At 37.2% G+C, this 20,058-nt stretch overlaps 1 protein-coding gene across 2 annotated transcripts; it reads left to right on the top strand.

Moving 5' to 3' along the window:
• The first annotated feature begins 297 nt into the window (after nucleotides 1-297).
• On the top strand, nucleotides 298-16,003 carry LOC148275639 (ubiquitin-conjugating enzyme E2 J2). 2 transcript variants are annotated; one of them, XM_088235400.1, is made up of 5 exons: nucleotides 298-596; nucleotides 3,906-4,083; nucleotides 10,735-10,898; nucleotides 14,222-14,292; nucleotides 15,502-16,003. In XM_088235400.1, exons 2-5 carry the CDS (start codon nucleotides 3,962-3,964, stop codon nucleotides 15,823-15,825), a joined length of 681 nt encoding a protein of 226 aa, XP_088091526.1. In that variant the 5' UTR covers nucleotides 298-596; nucleotides 3,906-3,961; the 3' UTR covers nucleotides 15,826-16,003. The 2 variants fall into 2 exon arrangements, with proteins under 2 accessions (XP_088091526.1, XP_088091525.1); XM_088235399.1 differs by lacking the exons at nucleotides 10,735-10,898; nucleotides 14,222-14,292; nucleotides 15,502-16,003 and adding an exon at nucleotides 6,262-7,591.
• Nucleotides 16,004-20,058: the final 4,055 nt, after the last annotated feature.

Raw genomic sequence — 20,058 nt, forward strand, 5'->3', positions numbered from 1 at the left:
TATTTTGTAATACAGTTAGTTTATCTATGTTTTCTTTGTTTGATAAAAATAAAATGCTACTACAGTAATAATAATCTTTAATACAGAGGGCCTCATTTAAAAACAAAATTGTTATGTAACACGTGAAATAGAAATAAATAAATTAATAACTACCTATGTTTCTTATTGTTTTATGAGGCCCGAAGAGTATGGCCATGGTAAAGTCTAAAGTGATCATATGATGATCACTTCGGACGTTGTTCGACCGGAAAAGGATCGTCCCACTTGTCGAACGCGGTACGAATGAAACAAGAAATTAATGACGTAAATTGACATCTCTGGGTCGGCTGCGATTTACACCGCTGTCACAGTGTGTTTTGCATTTATTACTTGTATTTCTCGATTATTTTGTGTTTATTTACCGAAACGGCCCTTTAGAAGCAATCTCCCGCCCATCTCTTCACACCCTCGTGCTGTTTCGTCCCGGAACACGTATTTCCGACTCTGACATTTACATTGAATTTGCGTCATAAATAAGGAATATTGCCAGTTTCTTGTCGAGTTACAAGGATATTAGCGAAGAATTGCGAAGGATAATCGCCTAACGAGTGACTTCTGTAAGTAAAATATGCATTTTTCATTACCCTACAAATAAATAAAAATGAGGTAGAAAGTTCTACATTTCAGTTTTTGATTGAACCCGTTTGCGAAACGTTCGAATCCCGCTATTTCTCAAATAAAATGCAATGACAAATATGAAAGTAAAATCGCAATTCATTCTGGACATAATTTCGACCGTCGAAATTCAAAATTACTACTCTAGTTTCGCTCGGCAACAGTTCGGACATGTTGACAGCGGTCACTCTTCCGAAAATTCTAGAATTCCGCCGAAACAGATGTCCTGTTGGGCGTTGGGCTCGAATAACGCGAACATTTAGCATCGTTGACTAATTCAAATTCAATTTAACGTGTCGAATCATTTTGGCATATTTTAAATTGTTTTTGTGTGAGCTTTTGAATTATAAAACTAAAAATCAAATTACACACGCATACTTCATGGGGTCGATGCCGAAATCCCGATCCGCATTTGTCTAGATCCGAGTTAGGCAGAAGTGAACTAAACAGCCGCTTTGCATCGTGACTTGATCGCGATCACAAGTGCATACGGAAGTGAAGTCCTACCCCGCCCGCCGTATTCTCCGGGCATCGCTCGAAGGTCATTCTTATGAAGATGCTAAAAATTGGGTCGATTTGTGGATAACCTCAAAAGATGAGGAGTCGTTGTTTCGAGATGGTATTCGTATGCTGGCAGAAAGACGAGAGAAAGTAGTCGCTACCTATGGACAATACTTTCCATGAAACGTTTGTTACTAATTTTGTTTAAATAAAGCATTAATTTTCAGGACAAAACAACGAGAATTTTTCAACCCCTACTGATGTAATCCCCTGTAAGATGTATTTTGTATAAATTTTATTTTTGTTATTTTATCAAAATTTTCGTAGGGTTGTTTCGATTTATATTTTTGTTATTCTTAATATTTTATTGTACTAAAATATAAGAATCTCAAAAGAAATTGTTTTACTTAAATTTTGATTAAAATTTAATTCAATAATGCATAGAATCACAAGTGGAAAGCTGTTTTTTTAATGAGCGAAGCCAAGCAAAGCGACAAAAACGTTCCAAAACCAAACAATGATAGCCGCCTGCAGAGGGAGTGTTTTATTATTTTTTAAGATTTATTTCTTAAGTTAGCTTATATTACAATTAGTGTGTATCGAAAAGGGAGAAGAGGTCAACAACATTACAGATGCGTCGGAGCGTAATGGATATGAGAAGCGGAAAATTGACAACATTATTAAATCGCAAGCTACAAAGAAGAAGATATTACCAGAGGAACTGCATACCTACCATATGTACAGAATGTTACTGGCAGCTGACAGCTGACAGCTGACAGCTGACAGGATAGCCAGAGTGCTGAAGAAACATAATATTGGAACAACATTCGGCACTGTGGGAAAAATCAAACACCATTTATTAAACCCGAAAGATAGGAATCCCCCGGAAACGGAAGCTGTTTATACACCGAGAGAAGTTGCCGAGAAAAAAAAGACAAAGATTGGCAAACACAAGAAAGCGTGTAAACTTGAACACGGACACTTAGCGGAACCCTTTATAGACACCGGACATTTTTTCGCCTTCAAACCGAAAATTTGACATAAACCCAGTAATTACGGTGCACGAATAATAAAAGAGGCAATTGAAATACACAGACACCCAAATAAAATAAACAAAGTCGACAGGTTCAAATTAAACTCAACGTGGTTCTCAGCATTACATACTACCAAAACTAATAGAAATGTATTATTGTTATCAAAAACATTTTTACTTTGTGGTATGACATTTTACACTTATTTGTTTATAAATTTGTATAAACCACTTAATTTTTTTAATTACACTTCGACCGGTTTCGATTAAAAAAATTAAGTGGTTTATACAAATTTATAAACAAATAAGTGTAATAGAAATGTGCCTACTGCCGACTGCCATACGGTACAAATTACTAGTACCTAAACACATACCTTTTTTCTACGAAACACACTGTTTACCCTAAAAATGGCTCCTGCAATGGTAGCCGAAACGTCGGAACAAATCCGACACACACGGTATCACCCAAAAAAGAAACATATTGATAATATTGACACTTTAATTACAAATCTATTTACATCATCTTTCAGTAAACATATCTTTTTCAATTCATTCAAACTCTTTTCATTCTGAGCGCAGTTCTAAATTGCCTTTAAATTAATTATAAACTGCCCGCTTATAGAGATGCCCTTTCGCTCTATTTTTATATTTCAACTTTCAAATGCCCGAATATCGATAAGAGACAAATTGAACAAACACCAGAATGAACCTTACCAAAACTTCTAGATGTAGGTTCTGCAGTGCAGGTGAGGAAACACCTGTACACATTCTATGCGAATGTGATGCTTCGTATCATAAAAGGAGCCTCATCCTCGGGGGACCGCTGGTTAAACCTGGGGATGTTAAAAACCCACCATCCACCTAATAGCCCGACGCTTTACAGATCTGGGCTCGGAAGGGAAGATTTAGCAAAATGTAAACTCGCCTTCCACACGGCAGCCAGGCTCTTTATAGACCTAGGTTTGTAGGGCGAGAAGTGTTCGCGGGAACCCGTCACAATAGATCTGCACAGGTCGCAGTGACATCAGGAGCTCGCATAGCACTGACCCCCACCACTAAGAATAAGAATATAAGCCAACTTAAGAAATTAATGATAATAATGTTGTTCTAACTAACTCCCTCTCAAATCGCGAGTTTTCACTCTATTAGAGAGGTAGAAACGTTATTGTATCGTATTGTATTTACTTTAGATAGTTGTACAAATAAAATTTGAACGTCTTGTTATACCTTAACTAATAGACAGTATATTTATATAAATAATTTAAAAAACAAAACATTGTTATAAATCCAGACGCTTTCCGATGACACTCTACCCATATGGATGTTTGTTTTTAACAAAAGTCAGCGCCATCTCACGAAACAGCATCCCTTATCTCTGCAGGCAACTCATTAAACATCTTAAGTCCTATATGATACAGATTGTCAATTATGTATTTACCAAACATTTGTAATTTTATACTTCATTTGTTAACAATTTGGAAAGATGGTATCATAAAAATTTCCAATAGTTAAGAGTGGAAAGAAGCTATCCATCCTATCCTATACCTCTGTGAACTTACTTTCAGTAACATAAAAGATGTCGATATTCCCGCTGGCATCGCCATCGGCAGGTCGGTTAGGAAATACTCTTCATCACACCTAAGTTAATGGCGATACCACGTATCGAGCAGAAAAGGAGCTTTCTATCGGTACCCTGATAAATTGTGTTTGCATGTTTCAGAATAACAAGGCACCGCGTTTGAGAATCGGTCATAGTGGAAAATTCAAAATTCCAGAATGTCTTCGTACAAAAATTCCGGAGCGACAAACAGCAGATTAAAGCAAGATTACCTGCGAATCAAGGGGGACCCAATTCCCTACGTGGTGGCGGAACCCGTGCCCTCCAACATCCTCGAATGGTAAATATCCAAACCTCTAATCGGTCCGCGAGTATCTCAACAGAGATGGGGAGATACCTACTATCGCTCTTTAAAATTAAATATCCGAACGAGAATACGGAGACCAAAATAATTTTTACACACTGAAAACCATGCAACTAATTATGGTTTTCACTTTACCGTACATGTTTTGCGTTTTACCCCTAAATTTGTATAAAAAATACCAAATCTGGTGAAACCGTGGCTTAAGCGAGATAGACTAAGAAAAGATGCATAATCTTTTATTCTTATAGTTATAGTTGGATAATTTATATAGCGCCATTTTTGTGAAAATCACCTCGAGGGCGCTGTATAATAAATAAATATCCCAGCACGTCTTGCGGCTACAGAGCGCATGGACGATTCTAGTTCCTCCTTTCCAATTATGATGTATATCAATTATAACAGATAGGAGCTAGATTACAGCACGTCTTGCAGCTACAGAGCGCATGGACGATAAGTAATCTAGCCCCCGTTTACTTCAAAACGCCAAAAACTAAGCATTTTTACTGTCAAACCTTACGACTTCATTAAAATAAGTGTTAAAAAAGTTATACAATTCAATAAAATACATAATTTTAATGAGTAAATTTGTTTATTTTTACCGCTTTTTGGTTCGTTGTTATGTTACCGTTATATAACAGCTCTTCAATGTACGCTATAGGAACCTTAACTCATTAACTTTAAGGGAAGGAAAACATCTTAGAACTCGCGAAAACTTAAAGCGAGAATACAGCCGAATGTAATGATTTTCCCAGGCCAAGATTCCCCCGTATACTGTTGACATATCTTTCCATATAATGTGCTGTGATATATTCGGTTTAGTGAGAAATTTTATGACAGCTCTAATCTCAATTTTATTCGTGCTCGATATTTCTTACAGATCGCCTCACCTATTCAGGTCTTACTTGGAAGTTTTTTTACTCGTTTATGCCGATACTCGGTGTACACACTAGTGCTAGTGCTTATTGGCTAATCCAACTAACGTTGAAGCATTTTTTCATTTTGTGAGCGAATGGGTGGAAAAATGGGATGGACTGGGTAAAGACCTACCATGAGTACTAAATCAGTTTAAGATTAAAGGATACATACTTGGGTACTAGCATCGGTTGTCTGAACTGAACTCTCGTCCGTCTGTGTTGTTCTTGTCCCATAGAAGGGAAGTGGTAAATTACAAATCTAAATAGTAGACGAGTTATCGAGAGAACCACGCGCCGATCATGCTCTTGGACCCGTTTCGTCTGGTCTGAGAGATTGTTAGGAAGATTAGGGTCTTTGCATAGGATTGTTTCTACTGTTGGTATTAGGATAGTGGTTTTAGCGAGGAATTCAGTATTATGACGAGAAGTAATTTCGCCTGAGTTCGATAGGGATCATGTTAGGATCTGTGTTAGGATTTTGCCAGTAGTGTCTTGATAATTTGATGTTCCTCTGTGATTTGGTATTGTTTTTCTTCTGTTGCTCGAGTGCATGTTGTATAGGGCCAATTATTCTAACGTTTCCTATGTATTTGGGTTTTGTGTCGTTGTTTGATTTGTTTGTATTACTACGTTCTTCTTCCTATCCGAGGCGGAATCTGGAGCGTGCGGCCGCGGTCTCAATTTGGAACTAACACTGTATTCCTCCACTGTCATACTGGGAAGTTAGAAAAAGCTGATTGTGCCGACCATGTGTATTTGATTGATCACAAATTGACAATACTGCGGTGAGGGGTACAATAAAACAATGAAAGCTTCGAAAGTTTCTTAATTTTTCTATTTTCGCGATTTGACTGTAAAGAAATATTAAATTTTCGCTTAATTAGTTTTGAAAAAATTGATAGTGATATGCGAAACTGAAGAAAGACACAAGTCTTTATGAACAGTTTCAGGAAAGGGGTGGATGCTTTCATTGTAATGCTAGTGACCCCTCACCCCCTCTGGCGAATCTTCAGACCTACCCTCGTAAGTTCCAATGTTGGGAATTCTGACGTCTCTTTCGTTTAAAAAGATGGATTCCAATAGCAAATTAACGCATTCAGTCAGCGGTGATTTTGTGTTTAAGTGATGAAAATATTGCCCCTGTGTGACGAGTGATGAAGGTCTATCGAACCGAGTGACTTGCTCGAAAAGTGCCGGGAAATTAGCGAACAAACTAAAGTGAGTGTTGTTTATATTTCAGTTCTGAAAATGCGCCGACCGAGAAAAACGTGCCACCCAAAATACGTCGCTATAACAGCACCACTAGAGAAAAACTAGACCGGGCCATGAAGTCCATAGAAACGGGACAGTCGAGCTTGTCACGAGCGTCCGAACTCTTCGATATCTCAAAAGGAACGCTCTTAAATCGGATCCACAAAAGGCACGAAAATAAAATCGGCCGACCGCACACCCTGAGCAAAACGGAAGAGGACAATTTAGTGGATTATTTTAGCAAGATCAATAGCTGGGGTTTTACGTGCACGCTTAACGATGTCCGGACGATGGCGCGCGATTACATGCGAACATCTATCGATACGCCGATTTCGACGCGGCGAAAAAACGCACTGGGATCAGAGTGGGCGCGATCGTTCCTATCTCGGAACGACCTGACCCTTCGCAAGCGGCGAAGCACGAATATATCCAAAAACTTTGCGCTCAAAGACGATGCGATATCTTATTTAAAATTTCTCGAGTCTTCCTTACGAGACGGCGAAGGTTCGAGGGTACCCGACGACCGGATATTCTGTTTCGAAGAGTTCCATCTCAGCGGCAGTTTGGACTGCGAAAAAGTTGTTACGAGAAGAAACCTGAGATATTTGAGTCGAATACCGGAATCTAGCGTCGAGAGTGTTTCCATTATTGTCTGCGGGTCCGCCTCCGGCTCCTGGCTCCCCATCCACGCGGTGTTCAAATCGGAAGACGCGGATTATATATCCGTCGAAGATCGGCAAAACGTCTCTTACAGTGTTAATAAAACCGGATGGGTGGACAACGTAGTTTTCGCTGAGTGGTTCAAGAATATTTTCGTCGCGAACGCCGCCGACGCGAGTGGAAAAGTGGTTCTTTTGAGCGACAACATCTCGAGACATATGAACCGCCTCACAGTTTCAACGGCCGTTGAAAACGACGTTTGTTTTCTGAGCATTTCTCACAATCTGCGCCAGTTTTGCCAACCTTTGGCTTACGATTTTGAAAAAACCTTGACGTGCGCTTGGCGCGCATCGCTGGTATGTCGGTTCGACGGGAACACTTCTGACCGAGATTTCCTGAGCCTAGAAGACTTTCCGAGTTTGATCGAGAGCCTGTTCCGGAGTTGCCTCCTCTCGGAGAACGCCGTACGGAAGCTTCTGGGCGGCTTCGAAAGCTGCGGAGTCAGTCCGTTTAACCCGGAGAGAGTGATTTCTCAAATCCCCCGACAGTGTGACAGTGAACTCAGTTACAAAGACTTTAATGTTGATTTAAGTGATGATGAAGTTGTTTTATTGATTAAATATTAACTAATGTCAGTAAATATTAGCTTGTAACCGCTCCTCGACTCTTTATGTCTACCGGTTTCGAGACGTTCCCGTCTCTTCCTCGGGACCCTCACCGACTGACCCTCCTGAGGCGCTGAGCCTCGCGCTTCGGGTGCCAGTCCAGGAACGTGAACAATATTTTACGTCGAGCATCCCGGGAATCGAACCCGCGACCTTGAGCGTGGTAGACTAATGCGTCGATCGCCGTACGGGATTTTAATCCGGACTAGCCATCGAGACTAAAGCGCTCGTCCAGAGTGGTATTCTGGAAATCTGTGAAAAATTACAGCTTTTATAAAAATCACTCCTAAAATAGAGCTATAAATCAAGACCGGATTATAGCGACATGAAAGGGCTGAAATTACCACAAATTACGGTTATTATTCATTTATTAGGAAAGATTTAAACAATCTTTGATTTTATTAATGTCCTTTCAGGCATTGTTTATCGATAACAGCGGGAATTAGTGGACTGTATAGAAATCTTTACTCACTTTTAAGCTCTTCCGGTTGTTTCCGGTATCGAGTAGATGATGATAGCAGTAACTCATAAATATGGCATAATCTAGGCGGAAATGGCAAGTGTGACACAAGAACACCGCTTGCTTCTTGAATACCTGCCCTCGCTGTAGGAACACATTGACGGTACCGTTTAGTGAGAGATCGTTCACTGTTCCGAGGATCCTCGGCGGAGGGGAAAAGAATCCGATGTTAGTTTGATAATTTCCCACAGCAAAGACAGGATTGGTACGCAAGTTACGGCGAGGTACATCAAGGTTTATCTGAGCGAGGACACCGTGGGCATCTATACAGTTAGATACGAATTTGTGCAAGAATATCGAACCAGCTAAAATCCTTCTGAATTCCAAACTAAAGATATGAAAGTACTCTAGACAATCGTAATAGTTGATTACGAAAGTATTTGATCCGATTCTAAATATTCACAATTTTATAAATTTACGTTGGACCGATTCAATCCGCGTTATATGAATATTATAATTAGGAGACCATAATTATAGAATTAAATTCGAGCTACGAACTACGAACAAATGATTTGTACAGTGTAATTGCAATTTTTGAGCTTTCGAATTGCTTATACCCGTATGCAGAGACAAAACTTAAGGTGAGGAAAGTACATTCTATTGTCTTCACCTTCGGGTTATTCTCCGCATTTGAGATTAGAATGTACTTTCCTCGCCTTAAGTTTTGTCTCTGCATACGAGTATTAGATATTTGCAAAATAAATCCACAGATTTTGGACACTTTCTTTGAAATGTGGTCATGTGATGGTTGAATTTAAGTTTGTTGTCAAAAAGTATCCCAAGATCTGTATAAGTGTAGTCTTGATTTAAACGCAGCTTTATTCACAAAAAACACGCATGTTTTATCAAACAATTTGTACCGTGTCGCGGTCGGGCACGGTGCGAGACAGCGTACATAATGTGAAAAAGAGAGCGAGGATATCTTATATTAAATATACATTATTTTGAAAGGTGTATTTTTATTTTCTGCATTATGCTCTGCGTTGGTTTGGACATGTAGAGCTAATGGACAGCGAAAGAACGGCTAAAAATATTTATGCGATTGTTGACGGATGCAGAAATAGAGGAAGACCGAGAAAGACATGACAAATCCAACAAATACTTGAAGATGGACATGTCCAAAAGTCGGAATAATCGGCGCACGTGCATGAGAAGATGTATTGATGTAGAGGAAGCGAAAACTGTATGCAAAAATAGAGTGATCTAGCATTTTATCCTCTCTGCCTACCTTTACGGGGAAACGACGTGGTGGTTTGTTTGTTTGCGTTTGTTGTATTTTTATTTTATTCCTGCTTACAATAAATTTTCTAAAAATAATAATAAATATTTTAGTTTTTATGATTAACCCACATATTCCTAATTTTAGGGCCATTTTCAATGAGTCGTAAAATAACTCACCACGAGAAAATGGGAATCCAGTTGCGGTAGAGTGGCGTTCTAATCTCGAAGAACATGAGTCAATAATGTATTCTCCTTAATTATTTTACACCAAGTTACTCAATGTTACTCACATAGCACTGTGTAAATATCGCGAGTAGCTTTGGCAGCTTTATTCCCCAATTGAAGGCTTGTAATCAAATAAAATAATATATGTAACTTAAAAGCACACACAATATCTTGTAGACCAGAAAATTTTCTTTCGAATGACATATGAACCTTTATCATTTTGCTTTACTTTCATAAAAAATGTACACAACTTACGTTAACTTTTCCCTTAATGTGCAAAATTAAGGGATTTAAGATCTGGAAAATAAAACAATCGACTGTATTTGAAGTCAAAATTTATAATATTTAAAACATATTTGCTAAAAATATGAAAAAACCATTTGCTAACGCTCACAGTACGAGCGAATGGACTGCCCTCAGCGGAGCTCCGAGAGTGACTAGTCTTTTGTGGGCTTTGTGGCAGTGCCACAGACTTGCCTGCGTCTATCGTATCGAGAGTGAGACGTAAATAGTGTTTGAGACAATTGTATATTTGGTAAGCTTTTGACTGTATAGTACTGATAGGTGATTTATCTCCAATTTCGGATAAAATACTTTTTCTGTACCTAATAAGTATATATTTTTTAATAATAAATCGATACGTAACGATGGAATATCAAAAATCTTAACCCAGAATATGAGGGTAGCAGAAGGAAACTTAGAAATCTCCACTGAAAACGGAAAATTAATTATTGGCGCCAAAATAAACTTAACATACCTATTCAAACAATTGTGTAATTCAAAATCGTCTCTAAATCTTGCAAAAACTGATTTCAATTATACTTGACACCGCAAGCATTCTCCATAGAGTTAGTGAAGCATAATCAGAAACCTCAAAATTATTTTTTTAAAGTTTTTGGCAAATGTTTCAGTAACTCCACTCCTTCAATGGAGATTTCTAAGTTCGCTTCCAATGCCCTCGAATATTATATTTACAGAGATATGAAAGTTATTAGATGCGATGTGTTTAAACATAAGGAAAATGGTGAAGCGGCCACTTAAACCGGCCGATGACGGATCTCGAGCCCTGTAAATGCCCGGACTTCCAAATATTCTCCATCTCTATTGTGATTTGATAATCTGTTGTTGATTTCATTCCTCGTTTAATCCGGGAGTGACTGTTGTTCATCAGGCACTTTGTGGTGAAGGGTCCGGAACACAGTCCGTACGAGGGCGGCTTCTACCACGGCAAGCTCGTGTTCCCGCGGGACTTCCCCTTCAGGCCGCCCTCCATCTACATGCTCACCCCCAACGGCCGCTTCAAGACCAAGACGAGGCTGTGTCTCAGTATGTCAGGTCAGTATGCCGGTGAGCTCTCGCCCGGGTGAGTTCTCGCACGGGTGAGTTCTCGCACGGGTGAGTTCTCACCAAATGTCCGAAGGAGGAGTACTTGAATTATCAATTTACCGTGTGTTTTAGATGGTTGTTACATGGGAACTTAGGTTGCGTGTTTCAATCGATAAAAGATCATCGTCTTAAAACTACTTTATGGAGAAGTAATCCTGAAAATTTCATTTGGCAAGTGCTAAGGCGTCATATTAAAAAGTAAAGTTGAATTGAACAAGTGCTAGAACTGATATGGTTTCTGTGCATCACAGACGTTATTTTAGTTCAGTGGCAGCTTTCCCCTATGTCTTCATGTTTTCACGTTTTTTGTTATTCATTTTTTTATATATTTATTTATAAATACGCCCGATGGGCATTTTTAAGGACATAATTATACATAGAAAATTATTACAAAGGAAAGTAGAAAGACACAATGGTATATAGTAGACTCGGTGGGAGTGGAAGCGGGAGAGAGGTGTTTATAATTAAATTTGATTCAGCGATCGTTCGAAAGAAGACAACTTGTAATCAAAGAAATCAAGACTGGTTTGTTTGTTGGCAGACATGAAGAATGAAAACCATAGTTAGTTCAATGGCTATAGGTATGAAAGAGTAATTTTTGTCTGAGGTTTCTAGTTGGGATATTTAGTTTTATCGAGCGCAGTAGTTCAGGCGCATCGAAAAGTGAGTTGAGAATTTTAAATAGGACTATAAGGTCAGATTTATTTTGGCGGTCTCGAAGAGAAGATATATTCAAGCTAGTTTCTAACTCATTATTCTTACATTAGTTTCTGGATAAGCCCAACCTCCAGCCTATCTTTCTTAAAAATCGATGTTGAACTGATTTAATATTTTTGATGTGAACATCATAATATGGAGACCAGATAACAGAGGAACACTCTAGGTGCGGGCGAACTAGGGAATAGAAGAAAGTTTTATGGGTATTTATTTATTTATGCTTTATTAAGTTAGTTCATAACATCTTAAGAACTAATATAAACTTTTTATCAAAATTTCTCAATAACATATTAATATTGATATTTTTTAAGTCAGTTGTTCCTCTGTTAATAAATCCAAGGAGTTTTAAGGATTTATCGAAAACATGTTCGATATGAATTGTAAAAGAAAGTTAGGTGTCAAGTATAATACCTAAATCTCTATACTAGACACAGATGATAGTAGAAGAATTTGCGTATCTGGGAAGCATGTTTTCAAGAGATGGAAGAGTAGAAAAAGATGTTGAAAGAGGAGTGAATGCGGGCAACAAAATGAACGGAGCACTAAGCACAGTAATTTCTAATAAAAATATGTCAATCGAAGCTAAACTGGCAGTGCACAACGGAGTTTTAGTCCCGACACTTATGTATGGAAGTGAAACATGGAACTGGCAGAGGAAGAATGAACGCGGTTGAAATGCGATCTCTTAGAGGAATGTGTGGGAAATCAATGTATGACAGGGTTACGAATGATGAAATCAGGCGAGAGTGTAAATCTGAGTCAAGTATAATTGATAAGATAAAGAAGGGTCTCCGAGATGGTTTGGTCACGTAGAACGAATGGACGACGAAAGAAAGGTAAAACAAGTATATATGGCGAAAATGAACGGCAACGTGAGACGAGGACGACCGAGGAAGACGTGGCATGATCAGATAAACCAAAATCTTAAGTCTGGTCACGTCAAAAGCAGACAGAACCGAAGGGCATGTATGACGAGATGTATGAATGTGGAAGAGGCTAGGATTGTATGCCAGGATAGACGTGTGTGGCGGTCCATTCTCTCTGCCTACCCCTACGGGGAAATGGCGTGATGGTAGTAGTAGTAGACACAGATGATAATATTTCATCGTTCAGTGAGTAGTCGTATATGATTGGATTTTCCAGATGAAAAAAATCTCGTAACCTCGCACTTACTTAAGTTGAGATGTAGATTATTGGATGAGCACCAGGCGCCAAAAGACAGTAACTCAGCTTGTAATAGTGAACAATCAGAAGGGCTGCCAATCTGTTTGAGAATCTTAGTATCGTCAGCAAACAGCCAAATTGATGAAGAAAAACATTTTTTGGATCATTGATGAATGTGAGTTTGCATCCGTCGTGTGGAGCCCACTGTACATAACAAACATAGAAAGGATTGAAAATGTTCAACGTAAATTTTTAAAATACCCAGATTATAAAAACAATAAAACGCTTTGTACTTCCAGCCAATCTGCCAAACAAAATGTATTTTTTACCCTTGAAAATAGACGCACTGTATCTGAATTATGCTCTTTACACAAATGATTAAATAATAAAGTAGACTCTTTTAACCTACTCTCCAAAATTAATCTTAATGTCCCCATGCACGTGACAAGAAATAAGTATTTATTCCATCTGCCAGTCTGTAGCACTAACTATGCACAACACTCTTTCCTCTATCGTTCTTGCTCTAACTATAATGTTTTTTTTTTTTCTATTGATATATTTTACATGCCCCTTAATTTATTTTAAAATAAAGTAAGACTTATTATTTCTGGCTGCGATACGATCCCACTTACTATTTAATGATGCACACACCTGAACACTTACTCCCACACTAATACACATAAACACGTATCTACACTTACTCTCATACAAATACACATAAACACATCCTTTTGTTGTAACACAATTTAATAATATGTATGATTTTTATTTAGAAACTTTGCTGGTCTGTCTTTAAACTGTATTTTGAAAAAAAAAAAAATATCATTGTCGACTGTTTGTTTCTTTAAAATAAATGAATAGATTGAACAGCAAAGGAGCAAGGTGAGCACCCTGTGGTAACCTGAAGATATATTAATGCTGTTTGAGATGGAATTATTTACCCTTACAAACTGTTTCCTTTCACTGAGATATGACTTAAAGAACGATAAAATTGGATTACAAATACCAAACGAAGACAGTTTGGTCAATGGTATTTGGTGATCGACCTTGTAAGCTTTGTAAAAATCGGTATAAATCACATCAAATTGTTTATTTTTCTCCAGACCACTAAATATGGTATCGGTAAAAGACAATATAGAGGTTATCTAGAATACAATTGTGACGAGACAAGGACAATCGAGACTAATAAACCAGGCACTGAAATTATACAATAAACTGCCCGACAAAACTAAACAAATGACTCGGACAAACCTTTCAAAAGATGGAAAAACAGGGAATGAATATTTTATTGAACCATATTTTATTTTTGTAAAATGAATGTTATAATCCGTAAGAATTATAATGATTAAATCCAGATTGTTTTGAAACTTAAAAATGATTTTCTATTGCAGATTATCACCCCGACACGTGGAACCCGGCGTGGTCGGTCTCCACAATACTAACCGGACTATTAAGTTTCATGGTGAGTTGTATTCTGTTTTCTCTCAACCAAAACTATTTGAAAGTACACGAAACGAGCCACCTGTAATTAGGAAGTTCAGTGCTACGGGAAATTGTCTTACTGTCGGTAAAAATGAAAGTTTAGTCGTACAACCCAGTTTCTCAAAAAAATATGAAATTTAATTACTTTGAAACGTCACAGGTTAATGTGAACAATAACCTATATCGTTGTTATGTTCTGTGTTAGATTTCCGGTTTCCGGGTAGCCGTTCTTTTCAACGTGTAGCATATTTTCACAGCTGCAGGGTTCTACTTTTATATGTCGGGACAACTCGCCGACGACAACTTGTGACGTCACGGGTGGAGTAATTAAAATTTTTTGATTGACTTTGTTACTATTAACATATTACAACGGAGATGAAGAACATTTTGGAGAAGGGAAGTCTAGGCATCCACAGGACTTGTGACCTGTCATTGCCTGGTTTAAGTGGCCACTTTACACACTATGTAACATTCACCGTTGAAAATGTTTTCCTTCGCAACAGCGACAAATTTAGACATGAATTACTCCCTCGGGAGGAAATCCAGCTAGTCTGCAAGCATTTGGACATTTGGATATTATCCATGGCTTTATCCCACTGAGTTGCTCCAGGGTGTGCTCGGTTACAGCAGTTTGAAGACTAGAAGGAATGTGTATTTAACTACGCACTTCTTTCGATTGTTGCGCGGTATTATTGACAACCCTGTAATTATGCGAAGCTTTAGCTTATATGTTCCGGATAAGTAGACCTTCTTAGACAGCTTCAGCATAAACTGTTTCACATTCCAATATTCAGGACCAACCTGCCGAAGGTTATGCCTGTTGGAAAGGCTATCTCTACGTTGAACAATACTACTTTGGACATTGAAATTTTTACGTCTCTGAGGGAGTTTTTCGTTACAAGATTCTCTTACTTTTTTAACATATTATTCTCTGGATATTATGTATACTTATGTGTTATTTTTATATATACCTAATTTTACCTAATTATTTCTATATGTATTAATTAGGATATTCCATTTTGTAATGTACATTATATATGAATAAATAAAATTGAAATAAGAATATACTCAAACATTGTTGAATATGTAACTTATATAGCCCGCTTTCGTAATATCGACTAGTTTGTAGATTAATTTGTAATTTTATATTAATGACAAACGTGTATAATTTATACGATGATTTTTTCAGCTCGAAAAAACTCCTACACTGGGCTCCCTGGAGTCCTCCGACACCGTCAAGAAAGTTCTGGCCAACGACTCGCTGGAATTCAACCTTAAAAATGAACTGTTCTGCGAGCTGTTCCCCGACATGGAATCCGAAATACAAATGCAACTCAACAGGCGAAAGGAGGCCCTGAAGACCGAAATGGAGGCCAAAACGCACGGCGGGAACGTCGAAGATTCCTTCAAAATCCAACAGTCCCAGCTGCAGAGCGCGTTGAAAAACTTGTGCGTGCTTCTGTGCGTGGGGGTGTTTGCGTACGTAGTCAATTACGTCCTGAAATCGCTCTAGCGAATGTCAGGTCCGCGCGGAACCGAACAGCTGTGATTTAGTTACGTTAATTGTAATGTGTATGTAATGTAAATATGCGTCATGGAAGTGTAAATTTGGGGAGGTGTAATTATCATAACCAATCTACGTATGTTGTATTTATATCGAGGCTTTTGTTAATCATAAATATTATGTTTAATTACTCTTTTTATTATCGTCGACAACTCAGTGTTTCCTTCTGTGTCCCTTTCTATGAATACCGAACGGAGCTTCTCGCTACTATCCGTAGGCCCGCTGTGGGTCTTGTCAGATATACAGATCAGGGGTGGTATTCTGAATCTTCTCTATCCCCTAGAGCGGGGATGGCAAACCTGCAAACCTTTTTCGCGAGTGGGTAAAATTTGTTTTTTTTTTTAAATCCATGTTGCGGGTCACACAGGTAGAGGTAATTAAAACAATAATAAATGAAGGCTTACAAATTTTATTAACTTAAAAATTTACAAGCAAAATTTTAATGAATTCTTTAGAAATAGTTCACTGTATGTTTTACTTTTAAATGAAGAATATAAAAGTAAAACATACAGTGAAACCCCTGTTTTACGTTTTTCAAGGGAACAACAAAAAAGTATAAAACTGAGGAAAACTCTCAAGTGAAAAAATAAAATAACGCAAAGATATAATTATTGTACTAGACTATACTGAATGTACTGCAGAAAAATTGTAAGAACTGTCATAATTGGGGAGTATTCATATTTACCAATGATTTAATTAACAATATTTTGTATTTTTTCAAGCAATACTACAATGCGATATTTTTTATTGAATTAAAAAACAAACATGCCTAAATAATGTTATGTAGATACTTAAGGCTGTAGTCTGGTAAAACGAACGAAAAATTAGGAAATCATTTTGCCATTTTAAAACAAATGTTTTTTTTAATCGCGCAATGAAAAAAAATAAGAAAACATAAATTAGATAAAAACAATATTTTTTAAAGGTTCTGTTAAAAAATATTCTTAAAAGTTTTATGTAACTAAAATATAATTACTTTTAGACCGGCAGATTACGCCATTTCAAATTTAGACTAAACTTAGGTATCTGGGATCTCAATAAAGATTTAAGTATTGAACAGAAATTTGTTGTAATAATTTGAAGATAGTAAATTTAACATAAAAGTGGCCGCGGCCAAATTTTAATTTTTTATTTTAAAAAAAAAATACAAGCATTTTAAATCACGTACATTTTTGTGACATTTACCTTTATTTCTACTTAAAATTATGCCTTCGGTAATACTTTAAAAAAAAACATTTATTGAAATACTTCAGTTGAAACCTTTTTTTATTCTCTTTTTTTAAAAAAAGAAGATAATTTTGGTTGTAATCTTGTTGTAATATTCAATTTAAAACAATATCTTATTGACTTTTTCGTGACCTTCAGACCAACCCTAATCGCTTTCGGTAACTGCTATCTTCTTTCCACATTATGTTTATAACATCAAATAATATTTCTTTTGCCAAATTTTTTAACTTTCTGTGTCGTAATTTATTGCTGTACGGACTTTATTCTCCCTAAACACGCGTCAACTGCATGTCACTATTTAGTAAAATGTCAAAATTAGACACTTAAACAAAATGTTCAATTACACTGCACCCACTTTGAATTTAGTTTGAGACAGTAATTTACACATTTTTTTTATTTGCCTCAATTTTACTCTCCGTTCACCCGGCGGCGCCCAGCTCTTTGTCGATTGAATGAGTTTTGATTTTTTTTTAAAACGTAAAACCGGGTTATGAAAAACGTTAATTTGGGGGAATATTTGAATGAGAATGTGTGGAAAGAAAATGGGACCTAAGTATCTCAGTGTAAAATGCAGGAAAATGTAAAAACGGGTTTTTTTACTGTATATAATATTAATAATATAAACAACTAAAGATTTGGTTGTTTATTTGACGATCATTTGTCTACGCGAGGTTCACAGTTAGCGGTGTTAAATCTTACCCATGAAGCAGTCATTTCTCTACTCAGTCCATTTCCTAGTCGCGATTTAATCAAATTCATCGGTGAAAATAACTGCTCGCACGCATAATTTGTCCATCCGAAATAAGGGAACAGTCCATGCTATGTTACCTGCATTATATCTGCGAAGTTGGTTAGACTTTTTGATTAGTTTTTAAAACCCTGCCATGGGAACAACGTATAGTAAAAAGTGTCATTGACGCCGGGCACTATTTCTTTTGCTTTTTACTCGGTGGCTTAGATTTATCAGATTTTTGTGTAGATTTCGAAGGGAGACTTATCCGAGATGACATCTTTTTATTTTTTATCGAATGAAAGATTTAAATAAAAAAAATTGTATCTAAAAGTTCGAGCAAGTGCATGACCCGCGAGTCCCTCACGATGACGGAGGAGCGACATCTGACAGAGCGACATTCTGAATCTGAGAGAGAGGTATTTCCCGGGCCAGGGTGCGTAGTCAGAAAAGTCACAAAATAGTCAAATAAGATTTAAACGCCTTTCGATGTGTTTATCCGGTTAACCTTCTTAGAGGAAACGTGGTCTGACTTTTCTTAGTAAAAACGTATTTCCGTATTTTTCCATTTGTTTAATTGTTTACTAGAACCATCCAAGAACCTTTGAAATTGCCTTGTTTTCTCTGGCGCCTTCGGACGTACGGAATACAAATATTATGACTATTTTTGAAAATCGGAAAAGGTACTGGTTGTTTAACTAAAGCTGGCGCTTTCGCAAAACTCACACAAACGCATTAAAAATCTACAGGATGTTCATATAAAAAACATTTCTTTTAAAATTGACAAAATGTGCGATTAATGTTAGTAAATAGTCGGTAAGTGGTTATATACTAATATTTACTAACATTAGTTAAAATGTTTGACCACAAAGTTAATGCTTTAAACATGTAAATAATACAAATGTGCTATCTTTATTGTTTATCAATAAGTGTATATACATATTTTCTTTAATATAATGTGTACTGTGCATTTTAATTACACTGTCTTAATTATTATTGTAATGAACACAAAATATTAAATCAAAAAAACATGCTTGTTTAAAAATTAATAAATACAAGACATTTTCTCAAGTGATTGTTTTTTTCACTCTAATCCAAAAGAGATTTGTAAAAACATTTGATATAATATCGAGGTTTTTAAAATCAGTATTCTAAACATTAAAAATGTTTTCGTATAAGTTTTGTGAAAGCGACAGCACTAGATAATCGGCCTTTACATGTCATGATTTGATTAAATAAAAATATATATTTATAAACCGGTGTTTTTAATTCATCGCTTAATACATATTGTTATATTTTACTATTTAGAATCGCAGCAAAATTCAGACGAACGCAGAAGCATCCTGTGTATATTTTATTACCATATCATTAGCAACTAACAAAGCGATAGTTGTCTATGTCACGCTCGTGCTCATGAGACGCGCTTCATAGGAATGGTTGATAAAAACTACCTAGCAAATTAAGCACGGAAGGGCTCAAACAAGAGCGCACATTTGTAATAATTGCTCAGTGAGTATTCTGCAACTCATTACTTGAATTTCCGTCAAGAATAATCTTAGGAAGCTGACTGAGTACATGAGCTGTTCCAAAATGCGTGGGATCAACCCTGTTGGAGTGCTGAGAGCCATCTCCCAGTACCAGGACTTCCAAAATACATGAAAGCGGTATGATAGCTGGGATAAATAACTCTGCCTTCTATAGCGGGTGCACGACCTTTTATAGGCGAACTTTGGTGACTATTCCGGTGGGGATGATTTCCTTCAGGCCTCCGCGGGGGACGAAGCACCCGGGGGTAGCCGGTCAGCTGCGATGTTAGAAGAGCAACGTTGCGGGGCCGAGATAGCGATACATGGGCAAAAAAAATCGCGGGTACCCATTTCGGCCGCACGTTACAGTTGTAAATTTTAATAAGATGCCGAGCCCGTACTCGCTAAGTTCACGAAGCTTGGATTTTTTGCTGGCAAATTTCTACCACATGTGTAATACTTTGTCAATGTTGTCGGCGAAAACACCAATCGGGTACAAGACACTCGCATAATGTACTAAGTTGGTCCCCCATTTGGGCTTTATTACTTCTGTTCTTATTTCAAATTGTTTTTAAACGATTGAAGAGTTTTTGCGCAACTGTTGACAACATTTTTGTTCGGTATGTCCGAGAAGAAGCTCGTTATAAAAGTGAGTAAATGTATGGAGAAAACTATAAACTAAAATGCCGACGAATGTTT

The sequence above is a fragment of the Micrasema longulum genome, unplaced genomic scaffold (assembly GCF_059751315.1).
Source record: "Micrasema longulum isolate JH-2025_06_02 unplaced genomic scaffold, ASM5975131v1 h1tg001372l, whole genome shotgun sequence".
In the NCBI taxonomy this organism is placed as follows: domain Eukaryota; kingdom Metazoa; phylum Arthropoda; class Insecta; order Trichoptera; family Brachycentridae; genus Micrasema; species Micrasema longulum.